Raw genomic sequence first — 25455 nt, forward strand, 5'->3', positions numbered from 1 at the left:
CGTTAACAGGATCCTGAGGAAACAACAAACCGGGATCTGAACCAAAGATGGGGATGGCTGCCAAGCCCTGTAGGGAACGGCCAAGGATTGATGACAACAGCCTCTGGGCCAGGGACACAATTCTGTGGGCCCCATGCCACTGGCCTAGGAACCACTCTGACCCCAGCTCTGCAGGTAAGAGGTACATGGGGTCCTCCCACCCCCTGCTGGGTGACTTTGTGCCCTTGGGGGGGGTTCCCTTTAATAGCAGACACGTATTACCTCAGCCCCATCCTCAAAAACCCAGCAACCCTGCTGCTGTCTCCTCCCAGCCTCTGCTCCCCTCCCCAAGCAGACAGACACCCACAAGGCAATTAGAGGGAAGCATGAATAGTCAATTGTGGGCAGCTACTAAGGAAACTCGCTGTCACCCAGGCTAGGCGAGGGAGGAGTGTGTGTGTCAGAGGGAGACGCCATATGAGTGTGTGTGTGCGTGTGTGCACATGAATGTGTGGTGTGCTTGAGTGCGAGACAAATAGTGTGTGTCTATGAGAGTACATGTATGTGAATATACATGTGTGCTTGCATACTGAGGACTGTGTGTGCCTGTGGTGGGAGCTGTGTGTGTGTGAGAGTGCACACTTGTGCAGGGAGCTCTGTGTGCCCACACCAGGCCTAGGAGGTTACGGTAAAGGGCCCAGTGACAACCCCAGGCTGGATGGTGGGAGTCCCTGCTCCCAGAGCGGTCTATGTGGAGGAGGAGGGTTTCTAGGATTTCTGCTCTTATTTGAAGGCACTTTGACCTGCTCTGCATCTGAGGACGGGGCCCCGTCCTTCCCGCTCACCCAGAGTCCAGGGGTAGGCTCCCCAGCCCATGGGGTCTGAATGTCGGAAGATTTAGGGGTCACTGCGTGTCCTCTCAGACACGAGTGCGCACAGTGGGTGCCTCATGGCTGATTAGCTTTGGGAGGGGAATAAACCTGTCCCCGAGGGTCCAGGAATGCAAAGGGGCTGGCTCCCATCCCACCCAGGGCTGGGGATAAAGGAAGGGCCAGAAATGCCAAGATAAGGCTGGACTCGGAGTGACCAGGGAGGGAGCAACCGGCAGCAGAGATAAGCCACAGGAGCCGCCCGTGCCCCTCGGGCCTGCGGTGGTGTGTCGCTGGGAGATAACCACATTTCAGGGGGTGGCCCCGCCGGGGCCCAGGACCACGTGATGGATGCACTGTGGACAAGCTGCCCGCCTCAGGAGAGGGGCTGAGCAGAAAGCACGAGCTCTGGGGAAGTGCGGGAGCCTTGGAGAGGGGAGCGGGCCGAGGGCCCCCTGCTGTCATCTACTCCTGGGCCTCAGGCAGGGCTCTCTCGGGCACCTCAGGTAGGAGTGTGTCTGGCCTGCCCACAGTCAGTGAGGTGCTCCCGGGCTGCTGTCAGGACGAGGGACCTGCCACTGAGAGGTCCCCACCGCCAGCTTATTCTGTGATGACAATTCTCTCTAAAAACAGACACAGTGACCTCAGGTTCACCCAGCAGCCTCTTGAGGGGTGGTTAGCACAAGGGAGTCCTCCCAGGCTTGGCCAGAATTCTGAGCCCTGGCACCCTGAGAAGTGGTCCCAGAGCTGCCAGCCTCAGTTGAGTGTTAGCGAGAGCTGCCATGGTCTGGCTGCCTGGTTCAAATCCTTGTGTCTAACTGCCAAACCTCAATTTCCTCATCTGTAAAATGGGCTAACGTCATCCACCTTTTAGGGGTGCCATGAACACTAAATTGGCACCTAGTAAGAGCAAAATACATCCTTATTAAATAAAATTAATAGTATGACCTAGCAGATTTCACTCCTAAACATATACCCAAAAGAACTGAAAATAGGTGTTTGAAGTCAAACTCGTACACGAATGTTTACAGCAGCATTGTTCATAAGAGCCAAAGGGGAAGATGGCCCAAATGCCCAGTAATGGAAGAAAGAATACATAAAACATGGCCTAGCTATGCAATGGAATATTATTCAGTCATGAAAAGGAATTAAGCACAGATTCACTCTACAACATGGAGGAGTCTTGAAGACACGATGCCGAGTGAAAGACGCCAGGTACAAAAGACCATATAGTCAGGATTCCATTTATATGAAGTGTCCAGAAAAGGCAAATCCATGGAGACAGAGTAGATTAGTAGCTGCCAGGGGCTGGGGGAGGGAGAACATGAAATGGCTATGGCTGTTTCCTTCTGGGGGGATGAAAATGTTTTTGAGCCAGATAGTTGTGATGGTTGCACAATATTTTGAATGTACCAAGTGCCACTGAATTCTTTACTTCAAAGTGGTCAGTTTTATGTTATGTGAATTTTACCTCAATTAAAAGGAGTTAAATAAACATGCATTACAAGGACTTTTCCAGACAACCAGCGTGTTCCCACACCCACCTGAAAATTCACAGGTCCCCAAATAATAGGCAGAGAACAGGAGGAGTGTCTCCCACCCAGACGCAGGATGGTGCTTCTGGCTGGAGGAGCGGGGGAGGGCTGGCTTTCAAGGGCGATGAAGGATCAGAGGCTGATGGCAAAGACCGCCCCCCCCCAGTGAGTATTAATTGGATCTAATTAGATCTGGGGCCACACCAAATGGAGCCAATTTGTTAACTGTGTTTATGTCAGGATTTTGAATTGCTACCATCTAAGGCAGAGCACAGACCAAATGTCTAAGGTGCAACATTTAACCCAGTTATGACGGGGAGCTGTGGAGATGGGGAGCATCCCACAGGACGGAGTGGCCAGGAGGTGGGGGCACCTGGGCAGTGTGGGGAAGGATCCCTCACCTCATTTTGCCCCAACTTCTACCTCGCTTGTGACCTTGACCAAGTGGCTCCTTGGGCTTTATAACTATGGGAGTTGATCCAGGGACTCAGGGAAGAGATGCGGGCGTTTCGGTGTCTCCACTATTCACACGAAGCCCTCGGGCATCACCCCTTCCACACCCCAGAACCATCTCCCTTTGTTTCCAAGAAGACCTTGACCACCCTCCTTTGCATCTTGAAATCCTTCAAGTCACAGCACCATCTCTCCTCCTCCAGGACGCCCTCCCAAGACTACCTCAGTGGTGTGTCCTTAACTCTCAGTGTTCCCAGCTAGACTTGAAGATCCCTGAGGACAAGACCCCTACTATCATTCAGGGATATGGAGCCTTACATGTTAGGACTTTGTGGCCAGTCCTGTGGTCCTTAAAATCCATCAGAATGTTCGGAAATGACAAGCTCTGACTTCCCAAGTCCAAACACCTGATTGTTCTGTCTGGATTTGGAAAACAAGCCCCTTGCCCACCATGCCTGGCAGGGTTGGGACACCCAGTAGGTATGGACGGGGCAGGAAGGCCAAAGGGGCCAGCCCCCTCTGGAGGGCCATACCCTGGACCCTGCAAAGGTCTTACCTCCAGGGAGGAGGAACAGGATGACTGTAGCGGCCCACTTTCCTTGACTCCCGGGCCATGGCCATGCGGCTCCGGGCAGGCAGGTATCAGGCAGCAGAGGGAGCATGTGCCAGGACCCCTCATGGTTCTGCCGGTGGTCTGGCAGCCCACCAGGGAGCAGGGGCTAGACCCAGTGGAAGCCTGAGGGTAGGGGGCAGCATGAAATGCCCCCAGGAACAGGGCTGCTCATTTTTGGCAAGATCTGGGCTGATCCATAAGAATCAGAAGGCCTGAGACTGGCCAGTGGCTCACCATGGAGGTGGGGAAGGAAATCCATGCTTGGAAGTACCTACTGTGTGCCGGGAGCACCTACCCAATCTCTTTAGGAGTAAAGTGTGGGTAATAATCGATAACTGATAAGAGGAAAGGGGAGAAGGAGCTCTTAGTTTTCTTATTTTGCTGATCCATCTGTCAATTCACTCATTTTGGAAGAGCCTACTCTGTGCCGGGCACTGTCCTAGGTGCTGGGAGGAGAGGGACAGGGACAGATGCACATACATACTCACTGTCTTGGCTGCCCAACCAGTGGGGCTGCAGACGGTAAGCAAGAAAAACCTGTGAAATATGCTACTAGATGGTGACCTGTGCCTAGGACATCCCAAAGGAAGGACAGGGGTGTGACATGGAGGAGGTAGGTGGTCAGGGGAGCCTGCGGAGAGTGTGGCTTCACCTACCGATCTGAGGGAAGTGAGGGTGGGCCTGTGGCTCTCTAGGGAGCAGCCAGCAGCAGGGCCAGGGCCTGGGGTCATGCCTGGAACACAGAAGGGGCATACGTTCCTCTGAGAGGCCCAGAGGGCGTCAGCCAGGAAGGACCAGAGCTGAGATTGAAAACCAAATATTTTTACTCTCTAGTTCCTCTGACTATTTGCACTGGTTGGGGAGGGTCCAATTCTGCTCCCCCCCACCGCTGGTTTAAAAGAATGTCTCCCGAGGGAAGAAGATGGCAGAGGCACTAAGGTAGCCAGATTGCTGTGGACCAAAGGGGTGAAGGGGGACAGGTGGCTATTTTCCATCCCCAAGTTGTCTGCCCAGCACACCCAGAGACCCAGGGCCTGCATAAGGTCACAGGGCACAAAGGTTTGCCCAGATCTCAGTCTCCTGTTCTCTAAGATGGGTTAGTAAGTGCCCCTGCCTCATTACAGGTCTGGGGAGGATTCAGAGAGTGAATCTGTGCAAAGCATGGAGAGCAGGGCCTCCTGTCCGTCCCAGTTCCCTGCCCTGGCCCACCTCGTCCTGACCTCCAGGAGATGGGCTGCCATTCCCAGGGAAATCCACCAAACTGCATGTGTTCCTAGGGGGCTGGGGCGCAGATGACCAGGCAGATAAGCCCTTTCCTAGGAACAGGGCTGTCTGCAGGAGGCATGAGATAAGGCTGAGTGGCCAACACAGAGCCTGTGGTTTCCTCTGCGCCAGCACAGAAGTTCTAACACAATCTCCACGAGGGGGGCGGGACGCCCTTCCCTCAGCTCCCAGGAAGCCACAGGCCTCCCCCTGCAACCCTGCAGGTATTTATGAAGCCAGGGCCCATCCCTGCTGCCCTGCCACCCCTAGGGGACAAGGGAGGTGAGCCCCAACCCCCTGCCTGCCAGGACCTCTGAGTGTTAGAGGGAAGGGAAGCCGGCAGTCTCTACCCAGGACCTGTGAAGTGAGAAGCAGCAATTGGCATTTTCTGCCCACTGTCCCTGCTCCCAGTGCTTTCCATCAGTATCTCATTTAATCCAACCACCACCCTCCACTTCTCAGATGAGGAAACTAAGGCACAGAGAGATTCGGTAACTTGCCCAAGGTCACACAGTGAGGAAAGGTTTCAATTGGCGTTGATTCCCAGGTTCTGTTTGGCCAGCAGCCCACATGTGAGCCTTCAAGTTATGACTTTATATCCTGGCCTGGAGGCCCAGGAGGCAAAGGAGGGAACAGGTGGGGCGGGGAGGCATGGTACCCATCAGTTCTGATGACACACAGATGCCTGTGGTAAATGGGGTGCATAGGATGATTTGAGACATGCAGATGTCCCTCTGACCTCTAAGGAATAAACATGTATTCCTGCAACCCCCTCAAGCCCCCACACCGTGTGCGGCCCACCATGGGCGCCCCTTTATCCACAATCATTCACACACATCACCCCCACCAACATTCCTGGCTTATGATCAAAGGTAACCAGAATTCCAGACCAAAAATCAAAATGTGGTTGGTGGAGATGGGTGGGGGGCCCTGGGCCACTGCACAACTCTACCCAAATGGCCCCTGAGCTTGCACAACGCATGAACTGCACCATGGCAGGAGCAATCCGGACACCCAGCCCTGGTGGTGGCCATGTAGGGGGTGTGCTGATGACCTGTGTCACCGTGGACACAACCTTCTTCCCCAGGACACAACCTTCTCTCCCTCCAAAAGGACTCCTCCTCGCCATCCTGCATTCCCCTTCACAGTGCCCCCTCGCCCAGTCCCAGCCCTCCACCCAGTGGGACCCCATTCAAACCTTGTGTTTCAGGGGCACCTGTGGCTTGGCAGGACCTGGCACTGAGGGATGAAGGCTCAGACATCTGCCGTCCCTCCCCCACTCCTGGGCTCACCTCCAGTTCCTGGCTCCCGCGGTGACAGTCTGCCTCCCACAGCTCGGAGAACAGAGCCAGGCTGTGTTCACGTGTCCCCACCGAGACCACAGGGCGGGCGGGTGGGAGCAGAGCCACCACCCCACATCGCCAGGCCACAGGCTCTGTCTATGACCAAACCTGCCATTAGGGAGACGCAAGGCGGCCAGACCAGCCCACCCAGCCACCGAACTCACCCCAGACCAGCTCCTGGGGCCAGGACAGTCCCCAAAGATGGGGGAAAGTGGTGGTGGCTGAAGGGCAAGGCTACAGCAGCAGCAGCACTCATAACAGCTCAGCATTCCCAACCCCAGAGAAGACGGAGATCCTTGGCCATCCCCATTCTACAGATGGGGAAAGTGAGGCTCTAAGAGGGTGCACAGAACTGCCTGCATGGCCTGGTTCCTGAGACTGTGCTGTCGGTTATCTGGCCATGCTCTGCCTCTTGGGGGCAGGAGGAGAGGAGGCTATAGGGTACACAAGCTCTGTGGTGGGGGACCCAGGGGGCTGAGGGCAGTTGCTCAGGCTCAAGGAGGTGGGAGAGAGGCCGATCCAGAGGGCAGAGGTTGCTGCCTGGTGGGAATTCCTGCTTCGGAATTGCTGGGCTGGTCCCAGGTCCCACGTATGACCTTATCTGTAAAACAGGCTAATGGCTTGAGAGCTGAGATATACTAGGTGCTTAATAAATGCTTCTTCCCCTCCTGTACCCTGCTGGGTGAGGAGGAGAGAGAATCAGAGGATCAGAGGTGGGGAAGGGTGGCCGGGTGCTGCTCACAAGATGGCATTTTCTGGGGACTTCTGAGCACAGTGGTTCCAGATAATGGGGCCATGTCTCACCTTGGTAGCTTGCCTCCCACCCTGGGCATGGTAAGGATCCAATGGGGTCCTCCCTAGTTAGGGTCCCAAGATTCCTGTGTTTCTTTGCACTTGGAGGAGGTGGGCAACGGGTGGTCCAGGAGGTGACCTTGGGACTCAAATGCTCCCAAACAAGAACAGCAATGATGATGGGGACAGTGACAACCAGGGTGCAGACAGGTGACACGGCTGAGCTGGGTTGTCCTAAGGGCCTCACGCCCCAACCCACTCCATTCTCATAGCCTGGGTCAGTGAGTTTCACGGCAGGGAGTGGCCCAAAGAGGTCAGGTGGCTCATCCAGGTCACACAGCTCTAAATGGCAGAGCCAGGATTCCAAGCCAGGCCCAGAGCCCCACTTTTCATGCTGTATCTGGGAAGGGGTATCTGGGATGGTCTCCCAAACCCCATAAGACAGAACATGGTGCCACTGTCACCGAGGGGAAGAGACACAGTCTGGCCCTTGTCCATGCAACTGTCCTTGCCCCACAGAGGACAGAGGCCTTCTTCCTGCCTTGGGTGGCTGGGGGTTTGGGGTTCTGAAAACTGGCCTCAGGGACCTCTTCCTCCACAGCCCCCACTGAACCGGCAGGTCAAGTGTGTCACGTCTGCACCCCTCCCAGCCTCCAGGGGCTGTGGGCCCGGCCAGCTGCCAAAGCCACTGTCTGCTTACTAATTCCCTCCGCTCAAGGCCACAGGGGCCACCTCGCATGCTGGGCCTGCTGCACGCACACACCGACACGCACACAGAAAGGCTCAGAACCACTCACGCACACTGACACACACACAGACGTACTCAAGAGACTCTCACACATAGACACACACATACACACAGACACACAGAGACAGTCCCGAGAGAGGGAGAGACAGGGTAAGGAGCTGCTGATCTAGAAACCCACTAGACCTGTCTGTCCTGAGCTGCCAGGAGGAAGGGTGAGAGGGAGGCCTGGCAGGCAGCACCCAACCATGCGGAGAAAGTCTGGCCCTGCCATGGCAGTGGGTGACCATGGGGGGCGCTGGGGACAAAAGCAGTTATACCTGTCCCTGACTGCCTGCTGCCAGTGGGCCAAGGTCCCCAGGCATGCCTGGGAAGAGAGGAGACATAGAATTCATTCATTCATTCTTCATTCAAGCCTCCACCCATTCATTCATCCGCCCATCCATCCTCTACTATCCATCCACCCACCTATTCTAGGAGCGTTCAGTGAGCACCTTCTGTGTACAGACCATCTTCTAGACAGCAACCAGCGTATCAGAGGCCCACCTGACATCACTTTGGTGCTGGAAGGATGGTGTGAGGACAGGACACTTATCAGCAACAACGATATGTGATTGAACGTTTGCTACGCGCATTGCCTCATTTGACCCTCACAGTGACCCTATGCGGTAGCTGCCTGCCGTAGCCCCACTTTACAGATGAAGAAACTGAGGCTCCACTGGCAAGAAGCATATACAATAGCCTGAGCTCTTCATCTTTCCTTTCCCTTTCTCTCCTTCCCTCTTCACATTTTTGCCTGTTTTGTTTGACAAGAAAAAGAAATAACCAGAGAAGGCAATACAGAAATAGCTAATGATTGTGTTATAAGCTGAGCAACTGCATGTCCTGATTTGCCAGGGACAGACCCAGAGTTCACCTAGCATCCTCACATTATAAATAATAGTGCCTCATATGCCCTCAAATATGACCCAGTTTAGAGCTAGTTGAAGCCAAGTAAGCTCCGTTCTCACTCTGGACCTGAGGAAAAGATGTCATATTAAAGAAAAAGGAAAAAAGGGAGATCCTGAGTAATCACTGAAGGCTTCCTGGAGGAGGCAGGGCTGAGCTGCACCTGGAGTAAGGGAGACACCATCCACCAAGACCCTGTGCCCACAACCCAGGCCGGTGCACAGCTTTGTTTAAGATGGTCTGGATCGCAGAGAGTGCAGGCACGGGTATCAGGCACTTTGGGAAACGGGGCCTTGGGCCACTTGGGGCAAGTTTGCCACCAGCCATGCAGGCAAGCAGTTGGGGCCAGGCTGGCCAGCCAAAGGAGTGAAAAAGGGGCTGGAGTTGGGGCTGTGCTCGAGTGATGGGAACAGAGAGTACCTGACGGCCCCTGGCCGTTCTCCCAGCACCCATGAGACAGGTGAGGCCTGACAGTGCTGCCCCAGCACCCCCTGCGTGGACAAGGTGCCCCACCTCCCATCACCATAGGTGCCTTGTTGCCTGGCACCTGCTTGTCCAGGCAGGTCTGGGGTTGTCCTCAGCCTAAGCAGAGGACATGGGGCCTGGAAAGCCACAGCCCACTGTCCTCCCAACCAAAGCCCTGCAGTGATTCTGGAAGCTTCTGAACTTCTCAAAGTTCAGGAAACATTTTCCTAAATGGGGCTGTACTTCCTGTAACTGGGGATACATCTTATCCTGCATGGTGGTTCAGGGTGCAAGCTCTGTGCCACACTTTGCATCCCAGTTCTGCCACTCAACCTACCGGCCCAGTGCCGATCACCACATCACCTGACCCCTCTGTGCCTCAGTCTTCCCATCTGGACTATGGGGGAAAAGAACACCATCTACCTCTACCTCCCAGGGTGTTGTGAGGATTCAGTGAAATAGTGCCTGCCAAGTGTGGCAGAGCCTTGGTATACAGTAGGTGCTTGCTAAATGCGACCTGCTATGGCCCTCTTGCTGCACAGATGAGGTGCACAGAGGAGGAAAGGCCTGGAATCTGAGACTTGAAAGGAAGATTTTCCTATCTGACCTCTGCCCCTCTACAACCTCTCCAAAGGTTTGATGGATCCGACTTGACTACTACTGGGGACAGGAAGCTTGCCACTTCACAGTTGGCCTGCTTATGGATGGGCAGGGCTGTGTGCTCCCGTAGCCAGTGTGTCCCTTTTTAATTAGATTAAATTCAAGCCAAGGAGTGGAGGGTCAGGACCAGAGTCTATGCCTCCCCTCCCAGCCCGGGGCCCTGCATGTCACCTGTGTTGGCCAAGAAGCTGGTTGTGACAGGAGGAAAGGGGATGTAGAGAAGCCCTGGCACCCCACCTGGTATAGGAACAAGCAGCTCCAGGGCTTCGATGTCTCCTGTGCCACACACACCTGAGTCCTCCCAGGGTATCCTTGGAAGCCGAGACCCACCACATGTGTCCTTGGCCTTCTCCACCTGCTCCGGAGCTGCCTGATCTACCTGGCTCCTCTCCTGGACCCTCCTGCCCTTTCCTTCCACTTCTGGAAGCAGGAGGTGGCTTGGCAGGTGGGTCACCCAGGTTGTAGGCCCTGCTCTGTTCCTGGCGACTGGGCAGCCCCTAATAGGAGAGTTCCCTCCTCTGTGCCTCAGTTTCCCCCTCTGTAGGAAAGGAGGGTGGGTTCAGTGACCTCTACCTCTGATCTTTATCCTGTTGGTTGGGATGATGGCAGGCTCACCTGTCCTCACCCACAGGTGCCCAGTGCCAGGCCCTATGCCAGCCTGTGTGTTATAACAGCGCAGTGGGAAGAAAAAACTGCCCATGGCAAGGGCATGGGGAATATGCCCAGGGAGGGTCCCCAGGGGATGTGGGGCTTGCTGCCATGCCCCAACATTCTTCCACACGCCCTTAGGGTCCCCCTGGGCTCAGACTGGGGGGCCTGGGGATATTATGTATCTACCCCCTGGGCCATGCATGAGCTGTGGTGCCCCTACAGCCAGGACATGAACCCCTCACCGAGTCACCACTCAGCACTCTGCTCCCCCCAGCTGCGCTCTGGAGGTCTGGGCAATGTCCCAGAACCCACAACCCCCCTTCACAGCCCAGCGTGGGGCCATCCCGGGGAACTCACCCGGCAGGAGCACTTTCCACTTGGGGCTCTTCTGGTCCATGAGAACTAACTGTCCCAGCCCCTGGCCCCCTGGCCCCCTGGCCTGGCTGCCTTGGAGCAGCTCCCTTCGGCTTGGGGAGGGATGGGGGAGGGCAGGGGGCGCAGCAGCTAGAAGAGCAGAGAGAGACTCTTTCTCGGGTCTGCAGTTCAGGTTCAGGAGCAAACTCCTGAGAAGTCAGTTGAGAGAGAGAGAGAGCATGCAAGGGAGAGCAAGCCGCAGCACAACCACGCGGCGGACAGCGGGCCCTCCTCCTGCCCCCCCAGCCTCCACCCGCTGGCACACACCCCTGAGCTGCAGCCGGGAGCCCGAGGGCTCGGAGGGTGGTGGGGGCTGGGAGCTGCACGGCCGCTTCCTGCTTTCCCTGCAAACTCTGGCCTGTGCTGTCCCAGCAGGACCCGGTGGCCCCAGGTGTTTACTGCACATGGGAGAACTGCTGTGCCCTGGGGGGCAGAGAGGATCCCAGATCCCAAGAGGGTTTCACAATGTGACCCCCCATCAAGGGAACCCTTGCTCGTCCATATAATCATTCAATTCTGAGAACCTGCTATACGCCGGGCACCAGCCCCATAGGTGCTATAATGCACCCCAAGCAGCAGGAGCTATCCATGCGGTATTCCTGGAGGTCATCAATGCCAAGGGCAAGCACCAGAGAGAAGGGGCCGAGGACAACTCAGCTTAGGTGGAAGGAGAGGGCGCAGGCTTCATGTCCTGGACGAAGGGGAATTCAGGTGCCCTGTGGGAAGAGGGGCTGTCACTGGAAAGAGAAGGCAGGGAGGATGCTGGGACTGTGGGAGAGAAGGGGGCTGATGGGCAGGCAGAAGCAGGTGGGGTCACAGGCTTGGGGGGAAATTCCAGGGAAGGCCTGCCCCGGGCCTGTGCTGTCTGGTGCCCCACAGAGGAGCTCCGCGGGAGACTTGGAGAGGGGAGGAAAGAAAAGTGAGGGAGGGAAGAAGCCTATCATCATTGGGGGCTTAGCTCTTGAGTCTCCTCCCTGAGAGGTCTCCTCTCTGCCTACAAGGGTTCAGATACCCAGTTCCTGCCTCCTCCTTGGAGCCCTCCCAGCTGCACTGCATTTTCTCTGCCATTCTGCCCCTTGTGAGAACCCATCTTGGCATATCTGGGGGCAGCAGGGCTCAGCATTCCCTGAGGGTGAGGATCACTGCTCAGCTGCTTTATGGTACAGGCTGGGCCCAGGAGGACATCCAGTGTGCCCGAAGGTGGGTTCACAGGCTGCTTCCTGGGGTGTGCTGGTAGGAGGCCAGGGGAGAGCCTTATGCGGGTCTCTGGGGTGGATCCCCTCCTCCACAGCCAGGGTGGTCAGAAGCGCAGGGAAACTGGGGTAGGGGCAGCCCAAGGGCTGTGACTTTGGCCATGTTGCCAGTGCTTAGTTGCACCACCTGCTGGGCAAACTCCAAACTGCACCTGAGACTTCCTGGGGTGGGTGAGATTCCAGCCTCTCTTGGGACACCCCCAGTCAGGGTGGCATGGAGACCCCCATCCCTGTTTTAAATGCAGTTAGTAACTGAGGTCATCCTCACCACAATAACCCTGTGAGAAAGGTGCTGCTATCACCACACCTTCCAGAGGAGTAAGCTGACTCAGAGTGGCCCCAAGCACTCCTGCTGGGGTGAACCAGGTTAAATCAGGACTTTTCTGGCCACATGGCCATGAGGCCTGACGGCCAGTCCTGGCAAAGAGCCTACAACTATGCCTGGTTCAAAGTCAGCACTCAGTACTAATTTCTATCTCCCGGTGCAGTCCTCACCAGCCTGCCTGCTCTTCAGTCGTGGGCATGGACACTACGCCCCACAGACTGCACACGGCCAGCTCAGCCTGGCAGAATGACCAGTGTGGCTGGTCAAATAATGGCCTCCTAAGATAACCAAATCCTAATTCCTATAACCTGTGAATGTGTCATTTTATATGGCAAAAGGGACTTTGCAGCTGTGATTAAATTATGGACATTGAAATGGGAAATTTTTCTGGATTATCTGGGTGGGTTCAATGCAATCCTAGGGGTCTTTACAAGCAGAAGGCAGGAGGGGGGTTGGAGGAAGTGTGATGACAGAAGTAAGAGGTTGCAGTGGTGTGGGGCCATGAGCCAAGGAATGCAGGTGGCATCTAGAAGATGGAAAAGAAAGAAAACAGATTCTCTCCTGGAACCTCCAGAAGGAACACAGCCCTATCCACACCTTACTTTTAGCCCAGTGAGACCCATGTTAGACCTCTGACTTCCAGAGTGTAAGGTAATAAACTTGTGTTGCTTTAAGCCACAAAGTTCATGGTGGTTTGTTACAGCAGCCACAGGAAACTAATACAACTAAGAAAAAAATTGTTCCCTGACTCACAGCACCTGACATGCAGCAGTTGCTAAATAAATGGTCTTCTCTATGTGTGTGATCCAGGGAGCTCACAAACCCTCCCCGGAGTCATCCAAGTCTGGAGTGTGGGTGGGTAGGTTGGGGAAGGATCAATCATTCACAGGAGACCTTGAAGTGTCTTCACCCCAGTAAGATCACACTGAAACCTTGGGGAAAAGCAGGTAGCCTGTACTAGTTAAAATTTTATATTCTAGAGCAGAGCCCTGGAGAAGAAAGAAAAGTTCTGGAATGGAGTATGAATTAAAGACCTGCTTGGAACATCAATCCTCATGGCCCAGGAAATTCAGGAAGACACAAACCCCCTTTGCTTATAAGACTCTTATTTCCTCTTTACCTCTCCCCACCATCCCATCCCCTAGTACCAGCTGACTGAAAAACTTATATTCACTCAACAAACATCTACCGAGCAGCTATTATGTACACTGTGCCAGGCACTGGAGAGATAAAGAGGACAGTAAGATATAGTTCCTGCCTTCATGGAGATGGCAAGTGTGCTAAACACGGGCTGCCTCAGGGCCTTTGCACTTGCTTGTCCCTTGGCCTGGGACTCTAGGCCCAATGCCACCTCCTCAGCAAGGCCTTCTGTGACCACCCTGTCTAAAGTCATAGCCCTCATGCCTCCATGTCTCCCACCCTACGTTTCTTCATGGCACTTGTCACTACCTGGTATCACACATTAACTTGCTTATTTGTGAGTTATTTGCCTTTGTCTTAAATGAAAGTTCTTGGGGGCAGGATTTTGTGTCTGTTTTGTGCACCGATGTGCCCCCCAGTGTTTAATGCAGGCCTCGGTACATTGTATGTACTCAGTAGATATCTGTGAGCAAATGTACATGTGAAGGCAGTGTAGAAGTGAAGACAGACATGTGAACGAGCAATCATAACTTCGCTGGACTGGAATCATGGTGACAATGCAAGCAAAGGGCGCTGGGAGAGATGCCCAATTTTCAAATGGGTTCCTGCTCTCAATTAGAAGGTCCTGGGTGAAAGTTGGTGTGGGCACAGCGAAAGTATTACAAATGACGCTCTTCAAGCCAATTAAACCCATATGGTGTCAAACTGTGATAGCCCAGGTCCCCGAGTGCCAGCTTATCAGCTTGAACCCTGTCGAGGGGAAAGCAGGTCAGTGGGCAGCTGCAGACCACGGTCGAGTGGTGGACAGGTGGGCCACAGTGCAGTAACCATGGAGGGGTAGGCTGTGCCTGGTCCAGGGCTCCAGCACCCTTCCCTGAGCCCCGGAACAGTCATGTCTGTGGCCCGGCTGACCTCTTCTTTTCCACCTGAAATCAACCGCAAACTTAGTTGGAAAGAAATTAGACTTCAGGGCAAACAGACCCTTTTAATAGCAATTGTGCCAGGTATAAAGGGATGCTTTTATCTTTGTGCCATAAGGAACTGGGTTTAAGTCAATGCTCAGTTTATCGGTTTATTAAGTTGCCCAAGTTAAATTCTTTTTTTTTATCTCATGGAAATCTGAATCAGTCAGACAGACAGACACACAAAGTCACACACTAGCCAAGGGGACCAGTGGAAAGCAACCAGACCTGGGTAAGCAGGAGCAGTAATAAACAGAGAGAGGAGGGCACCGAAGGGGGCCGAGAGCAGTAAGTCCCCACTAAACATTCAAAGAGGTTTCTGGGGAGAGATCGACTTACAAGTAAAGAGCCTCCCAGGCTGCCTGGGCTTCTAAGGCTCCTGCCCTGACTTGCAAACTCTGAGCTCCCCAGTGTCACAAGAAGTTCCCAAGAAGATAAACACAGAGCTAGTGGGAGAAAAAACTGACTGGATCTCGGCTCAGCAGGAGACGCACAGGGATGAGAGAGGGGTGACAGGAGAAGGGCAGCACTCCTGCTGCATAAGGTGCCTTTTCGTTAGTGCTGGGAGGAGGGGGGCTGACCCACAGGGCTGGGGAAGCTGCAGCCAAGCCTGGCTGCCCATGCCCTCCAAGCAGCTGCCGCCTGGCAGCAGGGGCCGAAGTCCTCCAGCGCCTTCATCAAAGCACTCAGCACCAGTACCGGCTCCAAGCAAGGCCTGCCAAGGACTTCTCGGGGCCTGAGCCAAGTACCCAAGTGGAGGCGCTGCCTTCCTGGCCAAGGAGGCCCAGCCCTGGCCAGCTGGGAGCTTGTTTGCCCAACAAAGAGACAAAGGCGTTTGTGGGGCCAGGTCTTCGGGTGGTCACCAGCTCGTGCTCTCTGCAGTTCCCATGTGCCAGGCACTGTGCTGAGCACTGGACATGGATCAGTTGGGTTCTCACAACCGGGAGGGAACTGAGGCACAGAGAGGTTTGTCTGCCTAATGACAAAAGCTCAGAAAGAGCAGAGGCAGGATTTGAACTCAGGGAATACTGGATCTGAATGCTTGAAGATGTCCACACCCTAAACACATCAAGAAACACTCATTTAAATACACGGCCAGAGGGGAAAGGAGGCAGAAAATGAAGTAGGCCCAGGATGGACGTCGGCTCTATAAACATTCAATGTCCAGGCCCCAGGAACATGGCCGTAACTGGAGACTCGATCTGGGCCTGGTTTCCCGTGACCCAATCCCAATCCCATCAAGGGGTCTGTGGCTTCCACTATCTCAATTAATACATTTAAAAAAAAAGATTTTTTATTGATTTTTAGAGAAAGAAGAAGGGAGAGGGAGACAGAGAGGGAGAGAAACATCAATGTGAGAGTAAAATATCGATCAGCTGCTTCCCGAACACAACCTGGGCATGTGCCCTGACCGGGAATCGAACCAGCAACCTTTTGGTGCACGGGGCAACACCCAACCCACTGAGCCACGCCGGCTGGGGTTAATAAAGATATTATTAACCACTTTAGAAGCTGTTCCACAGCTTAGAAAGGACATCCAGGGCCCATGTGGCACAACTAGGGGGCCACCACTCAGCGAAGCAGCATGGCAGCCCTGATGGCCCTGCAGGCAGCACATTTATAGAGACCACAACAAGAAGGGCACCCCCTGCAGTTGTGCAGTGTGTAACCTGCACAGTCTTGCACGGCAGCCCTGGGTGCCTCCTTGTGTTCATCCCCCATCACTGATACTATGCTACAAGCAAGATTTCATTTGTGCCACACCTGGTCGGAGCAGCTAAGTTTTGGGAATTTTCAGAACCTCACAGAAGTTCAGTGGCTGGGAATCGGCAGTGCCGAGGCTTGGAAACTTGAACCTGTGTCCCTGACACCACGCCACGCCCCTGCTTATCCCCAGATGTTGCTGCTTCCCTCCCAAGCAGGCTGTGACAATACAAAGACAATTGTTCAGAAATGCCTGTTCCCATCAGCCGGTGATGAATTAGGAGTATCCTCTCCCTGGATTTTATACCGTAAGCAAGTGACACATGAGAAATGGATCTTCCTTTGACTAAAGGCTTAAGGATATTGGAAAGAGCTGAGCTGGGGGCTTGCTGCCCTACCAGTGAAGGATGCCTCATGGCAAGATTTTGGCAGCACCCTTCTCCCACCAGCTGGTGACGATGGTCAGTCCAAGGTCTGTGCCTTGCCTGCCAGTTCCCCCGTAGCCCTGGAGCTACACTCCCTGCAGCCAGCAAGTAACCCCACCCCAGGCGGGCACTCGGAAAGCTGCGCCCAAGAATCACACAGCTTCTGCATTGCAGGTTGGCCATGTGTATCCCTGAGGGCACTTGACTCAGCCACCAGGCCCACAACAAGGGGTTCTTGGTGTGACAGCTTCCTTTCCATGGAAAATGCTGCTGTCCCCCATGTAGCAGACATTTATGGGGAACTGGCGATCGGAAATGGACTTCAATGGATTGTTACACCCCAAGGCAACAGATGCGATCCCTGACCTGCCCACAGCACCCTGCCATTCTTGAAAAGGCCCTGCCCCGGCCTGTGCTGGGGTGGAAGCCATCGTTGCAGGGGGCGGGAGGAACAGTGGGGAAGACAGAGTGGGGCTCAGAGCGCTGGAGAGATGAAGCAAGAGGGTTGTGTGTGCCTGTGTGTGCAGGTGTACCCCTATGCATGTGTCTGTGTGTATCTGCGTGTTTGCACGGGTGCATTTGCCAGGTCCGTCCCTGTGTGTCCCTGCGCTATGTGTGTCCATGTGTCTGAACATGCTCGCCCCTTGCGCCCGCCCCGCTGTCCAGCTGGCAACGCATAGCTGGCCCGGGGGCTGTGCCCGCCCACCGGATGAGAGGTGGCAGGTGTGTAATAACCATTACTCACTGTCACGTTTCTGAGCAGCAGCGGCCTCCCAAGGAGGGGCCTGACAGCAGGATGAGCTCCCAGCAGGTCTCCGGCTGTGAAGCTACACACCCCCTACCCTCCGGGCAGTGCTGCAGCCTAATGGGGAGCAGCTGGTAGACGTGGGCTTGGTGCCCCTGGTGCCCCTGCCCTGCCCCAGGCAGCCCCAGGGCAGGGGGCTGGACCTTGTGTGTACCAACCCCAGAGGGGTAGGTAATGTCCCCAAGGGTCATGGTTTTGCAGGATATTACCCAGAGCTGAGGGACTGCTAGGGTGGAGAATGCAGGTCAGCATAACAGCCTCAGGGATGCTCCGTGATGCCTGGAGGAGGTGCCAGCTGGGTAACGAGGAATTATAAATAACAATAGCACTGACACCAGCCAGCACTGATGGGCACTCAGGGTGCCAGGACCTGCACTGATGCTTTCCATATCCTGGTTTATTAATTCTCACACCTGCCCCACGAGCCAGGTACTCACATTAGCCTTCATTCCGATTTCTCAGATGAGAACACTGAGGCACGGAATGGGAGAAGGGGCTTGTCCAAGGCTCTGAGTGTGCTGGGGAGCTGGGGGGAATGGCTCCCCCAAAAGCAACCCTGCCCACCACCTGCAGGCCCCCGCTGGCACCTGACTACCCCATCCCCATCTGCCCATAAGCTGCTGGTCAGCAGAGTCTGTCCCTGGCCTGAGGCCCAGCTTCTTTCCTTGCCGAGTCAACATCACAGAGAAAGGGGTGGGTACTGGGGTTGCCTTGGAGATGGATGTCCTAGATGGAAGCCCCAACATGAGGACAGGGCAGGCCAGCTGCCTCAACACTCCCGACCCTTCCCCCACCTGCTAGCCGGTTTCCTCCCAGCTCTGGCCCATTTCCAGAACAAGTAGAGCTTTCCGCCAGCTGCCCACAGTGGGCCAGCACAGAGGCAGGCAGACTGCGGGTCTCAGTCCTCAGTCCTCTGGGGGCAGCAACAAAGTAGGACACACACAGGAACCCACTCTGAGGGGTCTCGCTGACAGAAATACAGCCCAAGGGACCCTCCTGGGTAAGAACACAGGTGTCCACCACATGCCAAAGTCCAGCTAAAGGGCCGGACCTGGGAACCACTCACTGCCCCCAGCCCAGGGCCCATAATCAATGCCTCACAGGCCCATCGGCCAAGGAGGGGCCAGCCTCTCTGTCATCAGGAAACGGAGGATGGCCAACGGTGCCAAGATGGGCAGACAGGATCTCCGTGGCTGGTGGGGTGGGAGGGAAATGCCCACGCCGGAAACCAGCGGGCAATATCTTCCTTAAGCCAAATGCCCTTATCCCCTCTGGCCCAGCTGAGGTTAACACCAGTGAGAGACGCAGACCAGGACATGGCGCGTTCACAACCAAAAACCCCAGAAACGATCCCTGTGCCATCAGCGAGAGAGTGGGCACACACAGATCCCTGTGCCATCGGCGAGAGAGTGGGCACACGCAGGGCCAAGCAGCACAACAACGGAAGAGTAGCTAGTGACAATACCACGGACGCACCAAGGGATGCCGAGTGAGGGGCGCCCGGGCCTGGGGCACAGAATTCAGACCACCAGGAAAGCCAGGATGGGAGGTTTAGGCAAACGCAGCTACGGGAAAAGCAAATTCCGGACGGTGCTTCCGTCCGGGGGCCGAGCGGGGTGCAAGGGCACCGAGCTTGATGGACCATCTAGTGCCTGGGTTGGGATCGGCTTCATGGGCATCTGTTACATTAATTTTTTAAATGAATATGTGCATATAATAGAACGGAGAGATAAATACAGTACAACAAAGGTGGCCTGTGAATCAAGGGTGAGCAGGGATTCTGATTAAACCACAATCTGGCTTAATCCCTGAGGACGATTGAAAAAAAATCCAAACTCGAGAATGGGAGACTCGGCCTGCAGGCTCTCCGCCAGCATGGGGTGCTCGCGGGGTGGAACTCTGAGCCGCGGCTGGCTTTGGGGGCCCCCTCCCTGCCAGGGGCAGCATGATCCACTCCGCTTCCTAGAGATACAAAAGAGCTGGCATCTACCTGTGCCTGTGAGGTCTGGTCCGGCTCCGTCCAGGCTGCTCTGCTGACACCGGGGTGGCCCCAGCTCCTGGGCGGTCTTGGGGCCTCTGAGCAGGCTCTCTGCTGGGGTACCCAGCCAGGGCTCGGGCTCCCGGGTAGGAGGGTGAATGGCAGTCGGTGCCTCGAGAGATGCAGAGGTGACCTGGAATGACAGGAGGGTAGACGCAGTGAGTCTTGGCCACAGCTGCCTGGAGGTGTCCAATGGGTGGGTCTCTTGGGCCATTGAACACCTTCCTCCCCACGATGGCCTGGTCTTTGCCTTCAGGAACTCAGCTTGGCTGGTGAGGGGCAGTGGAGAATTGGTTCCCAGCAAAGCCAGTGCAAGAGTCTTCCTCTCCCAGCAAACCCTGCTCAAGAGCAACAGGCTGCTCGCTGGACAGTGGCCCCATCTACAGTCCCCATCACTGCCGGAGCCCACTCAGCTCTGCATGGAAGCTGGTAATAACTACCTACCAGTTAGCTGTAACTATAAAGATAAACCTGGCTAATCGTCAGTTCACTCAGCAGGGTAGCCATCCTTTCTAGATTTTAAAAATTGTGGTAAAATATATATACCATAAAATATACCATCTTGACCATTTTTAAGTGTACAGTTCAGTGGCATTAAGTTCATTCACGATGCCATGCAACCATCACCACCATCCAATTTCAGAACTTCCTCTTCATCCCAATGGAAACTCTGTCCCTATTGAACACTAACTCCCTATTTCCCTCCCTCAGCCCCTGGCGACCACTGTTCTATTTTCTGTCATTTTGACTTTGACTATCCTGGTCGCCCCACCCCTTTTTCACATCTGGGGAAACCAAGGCTCAAAGAGGGGTCGTAGAAGCCTGAGGACACCAAGACAGGGTGAGCCCAGGTCAGCAGGCCTTCATATTCTGGGCTCTCCCTTCTGACCTCAGAGGCCTGGGCAGGAGGGGGTAAGCTAAGTCCCTGCCTGGGTTTCAGGGCCTGAATACCCAATGGCAGCTCCTTGGGGGACTGGCAACCCCCACTTCCTGATTATGAGCTCCAGGGCCAGCCTGGCTGTAGAAAAGCAACTTCGTGCTGATCCAGTTTTTTTTTCAGGGATTAGTGCTATAAAACCAAAGTGCCTAAGAGAGATGGATGGCTCAGAATTCCTTGGGTGAGCACAGGCTCCACCAGCCCTCTGTGCAAGAGACGGATAAATTTACCGTTTGTTTCCGGGAACGCTTTAATTTATGAGATCCATATGGTGACACAGCCCAGACCACAGCCCCCACAAATCCCACAGGCGTGCTGGCGGCTGAGGCTGGAGCCAGGAGGAGGCGGCACCTTGGCCCAGCACAAGTCATTCATTCACTCCCTGGCTTGCTCGGGACCCGGGGAGGGGGCGTCAACATGGCAGGGACCCTGGAGCCCGGTACAGATCCCACCCTGGCAGGTTTCAGCCATTCTTGCAACCCTGCCCTAATCATCTTGGAAAACTCTGCCAGGGCTGCTATGTTCAGCATTAGTCATAGGATGACCTGTCCAGCCAGCTTCAGGGACCATTGGGATTCGAATCCAAGCAGTTGGGAGAAAACTTGGCTGTTACAAAGCAATCAGGGGTGGGAAGTGCACAGCTTTTAATTAGAAAAGAGAAGATGGAAAGAGAATATTATTGGGCAAGAAGGGGTACAGATAACAAGCACTATAGGAGTTTGAGAATGAAAGAACTCCACAAGGGTGAGGAAATCCAGGCAGGCTTCCTGGAGTAGGTAGAATTTGAACTAAGCCTTCAAGGGGAGCAAGTTTTGAAAGGGAGTGGGGATAGGCAGGACAAGAGATTCAAACACACATCCCCATGGGGGCCTGGAGGGTAAACCATAAGCCAGGCACTGGGTGGGTGAGAATGCAGGGGCGGCCCCATTCAGCACCAGCAGGGGCTGCATGGAGGGATTCCAGCCCCATCTTGCCAGATCTGATTTTTCAAGAGGAAACTAGGAATCCATTTTTAAAAGCTGCACTCTCATGATTATTAAGTGTTGGCAACTAATCAAAAACATGTTAGAGCACTGTGTGACACCCCTACACTGCTGGTAGGATTGTAAAATGGTGTAGAAGGGCCTGGAAGTTCCTCAAAAGGTCAAAGATAGAGTTATCATATGACCGCACAATTCCACTCCCAGGCAGATATGCAAGAGAACCAAAACTGCGGTCCACAGAAAAACTTGAATGTTCACAGCAGCCCTTGGTCACACAGATGAATGAATTCTGCCAACAAACTCAATAAATGTGCAGGTGGGTCCTTCCCCAGTGCAAGTGTAGCCCGGCCAGCACCTTGACTTGCAGCCTGTGAGATCCTGAGCAGAGGACCCAGCTGAGCCGTGTGATGATAAATGCTTTGTAAGCTGCTAAATTTGTAATCGTTTGTTACGCAGCAGTAGATAACTGATACAACAAGTAAAGCTCTAGAATAGTACCCGCCCAGCTATAAATGTTCCCTAGAACATTGTGTGCCAAGCTGCATGCCAGAAACGCCAGGGGACGGACTCCAGTCCCTCCTCTGGTCTAGCTCTTCCCACTGGTCAGTATTAATGGATGGGCAAGGCTGCCAGACACAGGCGGTGCTGTGAATATGGATTATCTCACAGCAGCCTCCCCTTAGGTGGAGGCAAAGGTTCTCAGACAGACCAGACGGAGGCAGAGAGCTGCCTTTTCCTCACCCTGCAGAGCCGAATTTACAATTCCTCACTAACAAAACGCAGGCCCTTGGACCAACACATTCATTGTGCCTTCTCTCTACCAGAGCCACAAGTTCTGGGCTTGGGGTCAGTCTTAATTTAAAATACTATTAGGACCAGGCCTGGGACATATCTCTCCCTCCCACCACCCCAAAAGTGGCAACATCTCGGAGCTATTGGGGCCCCACAGACCAAGCAGAATAAATGCTATTGTTTCCTTTATATCCCTGGACTGGTGCCACTGTGCAGAAAGCTAGTCAGTTAACAAGGAAAGGACAAAAGGTGCAGGGGAGAGGGGCAGGTTCCAGCGCTCTTTAACATACAAGGGGGTTGCAGCCCACCACTGGATATCCTAATGAGCTCTCAAAGTATTACACTTTCTCCAGGGAGTAAGTGGTCTCTGAGCACCAACTCAAGGTAGATTCAGGGGTGAGGGTGGAGTGGGGGAGAAGGCAGACACCATACCCTGCTCCAAAGGGACCACTGTGTTGTTTTCAGGGCTCCCGGTTTGATTTTATTAACTGCCTCAGTCCATGAGATCCCCACATCTGAGAACCTCTGCTCTATTGTTTTAAGCTTTATTAAGATATAATTCACATGCCATACAATTCACTCACTTAAAGTGTACAATTCAATGGCTTCTGATATATCTGTGGAGTTGTGTAACCATTACCAGGATCTGTGTTAGAACACTTCCATCACCCCAAAAAGAAACCTCGCCACCCACTAGCGGTCACCCTCCATTCCCCCCCCCCCCCCCCCCCCCGCCTCGGCCCCTGGCATCCACAATCTCCTTTCCGTCTCTGTTGGCCTGTTCTGGATGGTTCATATGAATGGAATCCTACAACATGTGGCCCTTTGTGTCTGCCTTCTTTCACTCAGCATCATGTCTCCCAGGCTCATCTGTGTTGTAATGTGCAAAACATGTATTTTTAAAGACGAGAGAAGTTCCAGTTTGAGGGCCCATAGCATCCCAGAGGCTGCTGGATGGAAGGCTCAGGATTTCTCTCTCCAGCAGCCTCTCTGGCAGGGACTGGTGGCTATTACCGGAGCCTGTATCCCTCTCCCTCCTGGATACCCAGCCAGACTCCTTTTCTCAGCCTCCTTGCAGCAGGGTGGGGCTGGCCACTTTCCTCAGCTGGGAGATCTTAGCAAGGTGACTGAATGTCTCCATGCCTGTTTCCCCTTCTGCAAAATGGGACTGGATCAATAACACAGTGACTGCCTACCTCCTAGAGGGATGGTGGAAGGAATTAGATGAGCTATTTCTGTTAAAGCACTTGGCACATAGTAGGTGCTCAAGAAACAACAGTCGATTTCATGATCTGACAGAATAAGCATTAGTAACAAGTGTCAAAATGGTACAGTGACTGGGGACCCCAAAAGGCCTGGAAGGGTATGTGTTGGGGAAGTCTTCAGGGCCTTGGCCTTGGGCAGTTTCAGTGCCAGCTGGCAGGGCTGCCTCCTAGGCTACTTGCCAGCTGCTGGCTTGAAGCCCCAAGGCAGCCCCAGGGGTCTCTGAAGTGAGGGGAACAAGACCTGAGGTGTGTGCTCCCCTATTTTTCCGGATCACCCTGAATCTTCTCTCTTTTCCCAAGTAAGCTCAAGATGCATTCCAGGACACCGCTGCGCCAATCTTGAGTACTGCAGACTTGGGACTGAGACCTGAGTTGCTGCTGGCATAACTAGGAGAAACAGGGAAGTCATAACTGATCTGACCTCAGTGTATGCCTCTGGGAAATAGGCTAGTAATGCCTACCTTAGATATACTGAACACCTACCATGTGCCAGATGCCCATTAAGCACCAGACATCAGTAGCCCAATTAATCCTCCCAACAACCCTACCTTAACTGCCACTTTGTAGAGGAGGGAACTGAGGCACAGAGATGTCAACTCAGCTGCCCAAGGTCACCCAGCTGGACAAAGTCAGAGTCGAAGATCCAGGCCAGTGTTTTGTCCTGTCAAATACCTAGACCCAACGGCTCAGATGAGACAGGGAACAGATTGTAGGAGACAGAAGAGGAGATGCCAGCACCCCAACTGCACAAAAGAACACGGCATCACATTCCTTTCACCCTGAAGAAAAATCAGGCACTGGCAGGAAGCCAAGTTTGGGGAGAAAAACCACCTCCCTCCCAAACATCAATGTCAGGGTGCATGCCTTGGCTGGAAGGTGGGGTGGGCACGACCCAGGGGTACCTCCTGGGCTGGTGGAGACCTCTGCCACCAGCCAGGCACACACAGGTCACAGGACTGGTGCCATCTGCTAGGAAGGGAAATAAGGGGGCACGGGCCAGACCTGCCATGGGGGCCCCACTTCCCCCTTCCCTGGTCCCCACCAGAGCCCACCCACAAAGACACTGTGCTCAACAGGCTCTGTTGGGATTTCCTGTCTGAGCTGAAAGCTAGTGCGTCAGAGGCCGAAAACAGTATTTTACGCCCCTTAATTCCTTGTAACAGCTCCATAATAGCAAGCGGAGAACTCCAAATACTGCAATAAAGGGACTGATAAGGCTCTGGGTCAGGGGCAGATGGAGCTGCCAAATACAGAGTCCTTGATAAGCAGGCAACTAAGGGTTATTAAATGTTCGGCGCAGACCGGGCATAATTGGGAAGTTATTAGATATGGAATACACACAGCACCCAGTAAATGAGTAATCAGGGACTAATTAAGCTTGTGCAACACAGCAGATCATGCTGGAGAGGCTGGTGGCTGCCACATCTGTGACAGCAATTAGGGGCGCTCCGGCTGCAGCGCTCCGTAGGGGGTGGGGTGGTCACAGGCTGGAGTCGATGCGATTCGTCCCCACCCGAGTTCCCCCAGGTGCTCCCACCCCTCAGAGGCCAGGCTCATTGAGCCTGGAGGACAACAGAAGCTTAAACAGACACAGGGGCCAGGCCTCAGAAAAATCAAATGAAGGCTTTGTCCCTGGCTTCAAGTCTGGACAGGTGACGACTCATTGCAGCCACCTGAGGGACAGAAACAGTCAGAACTGTCCACCTGGATGATATGTAAGGGGGGTGTGCACAGAACCACCTCCTGGAGCTTTGCAATGGTTCTATCAGATAGGCTAGGTGGGGAAGTATGACCAACCCATTTTATAAATGGAGAAACTGAGGCTAAGAGGACAGGAAGTGCCCAGAGATCGCCCCTTCCAGCAGGCACAGGGCACCTCGCCTGGGGTGTCTGAGCTAGAGGAAGGCAAAGGCGTTTCTCAGGAGGGTAGCAGCCAAACCCAGTGTTGAAAAGGGGGACAGATTCCTATGTGGCCAACGAAAGAGAGCATGGACTTGGGTAGGAGAGAATGCCTGGGTTCCCAGCTGGGTGGTCTTTGGCACACTTTTTTTTTAGTCTTCAACCGAGGATATGTTTTTACTGATTTTAGAGAGAGA

The 25455-nt window shown here is 54.2% G+C and overlaps 1 protein-coding gene across 2 annotated transcripts in view; it reads right to left on the bottom strand.

Annotated features, from left to right (window-relative positions):
- The window catches only part of GSE1 (Gse1 coiled-coil protein), a 400693-nt gene that overhangs the window by 232945 nt on the left and 142293 nt on the right, over positions 1–25455 (bottom strand). For both annotated transcript variants that reach the window (XM_016197171.2, XM_087827100.1), the window contains exon 2: positions 19335–19515. In XM_016197171.2, coding sequence (XP_016052657.2) covers positions 19335–19515 — 181 coding nt within the window. The remainder of the gene's footprint in view (positions 1–19334; positions 19516–25455) is intronic.

Source organism: Miniopterus natalensis, chromosome 18 (genome assembly GCF_054644295.1).
Source record: "Miniopterus natalensis isolate mMinNat1 chromosome 18, mMinNat1.hap1, whole genome shotgun sequence".
Classification (NCBI taxonomy): Eukaryota; Metazoa; Chordata; class Mammalia; order Chiroptera; family Miniopteridae; genus Miniopterus; species Miniopterus natalensis.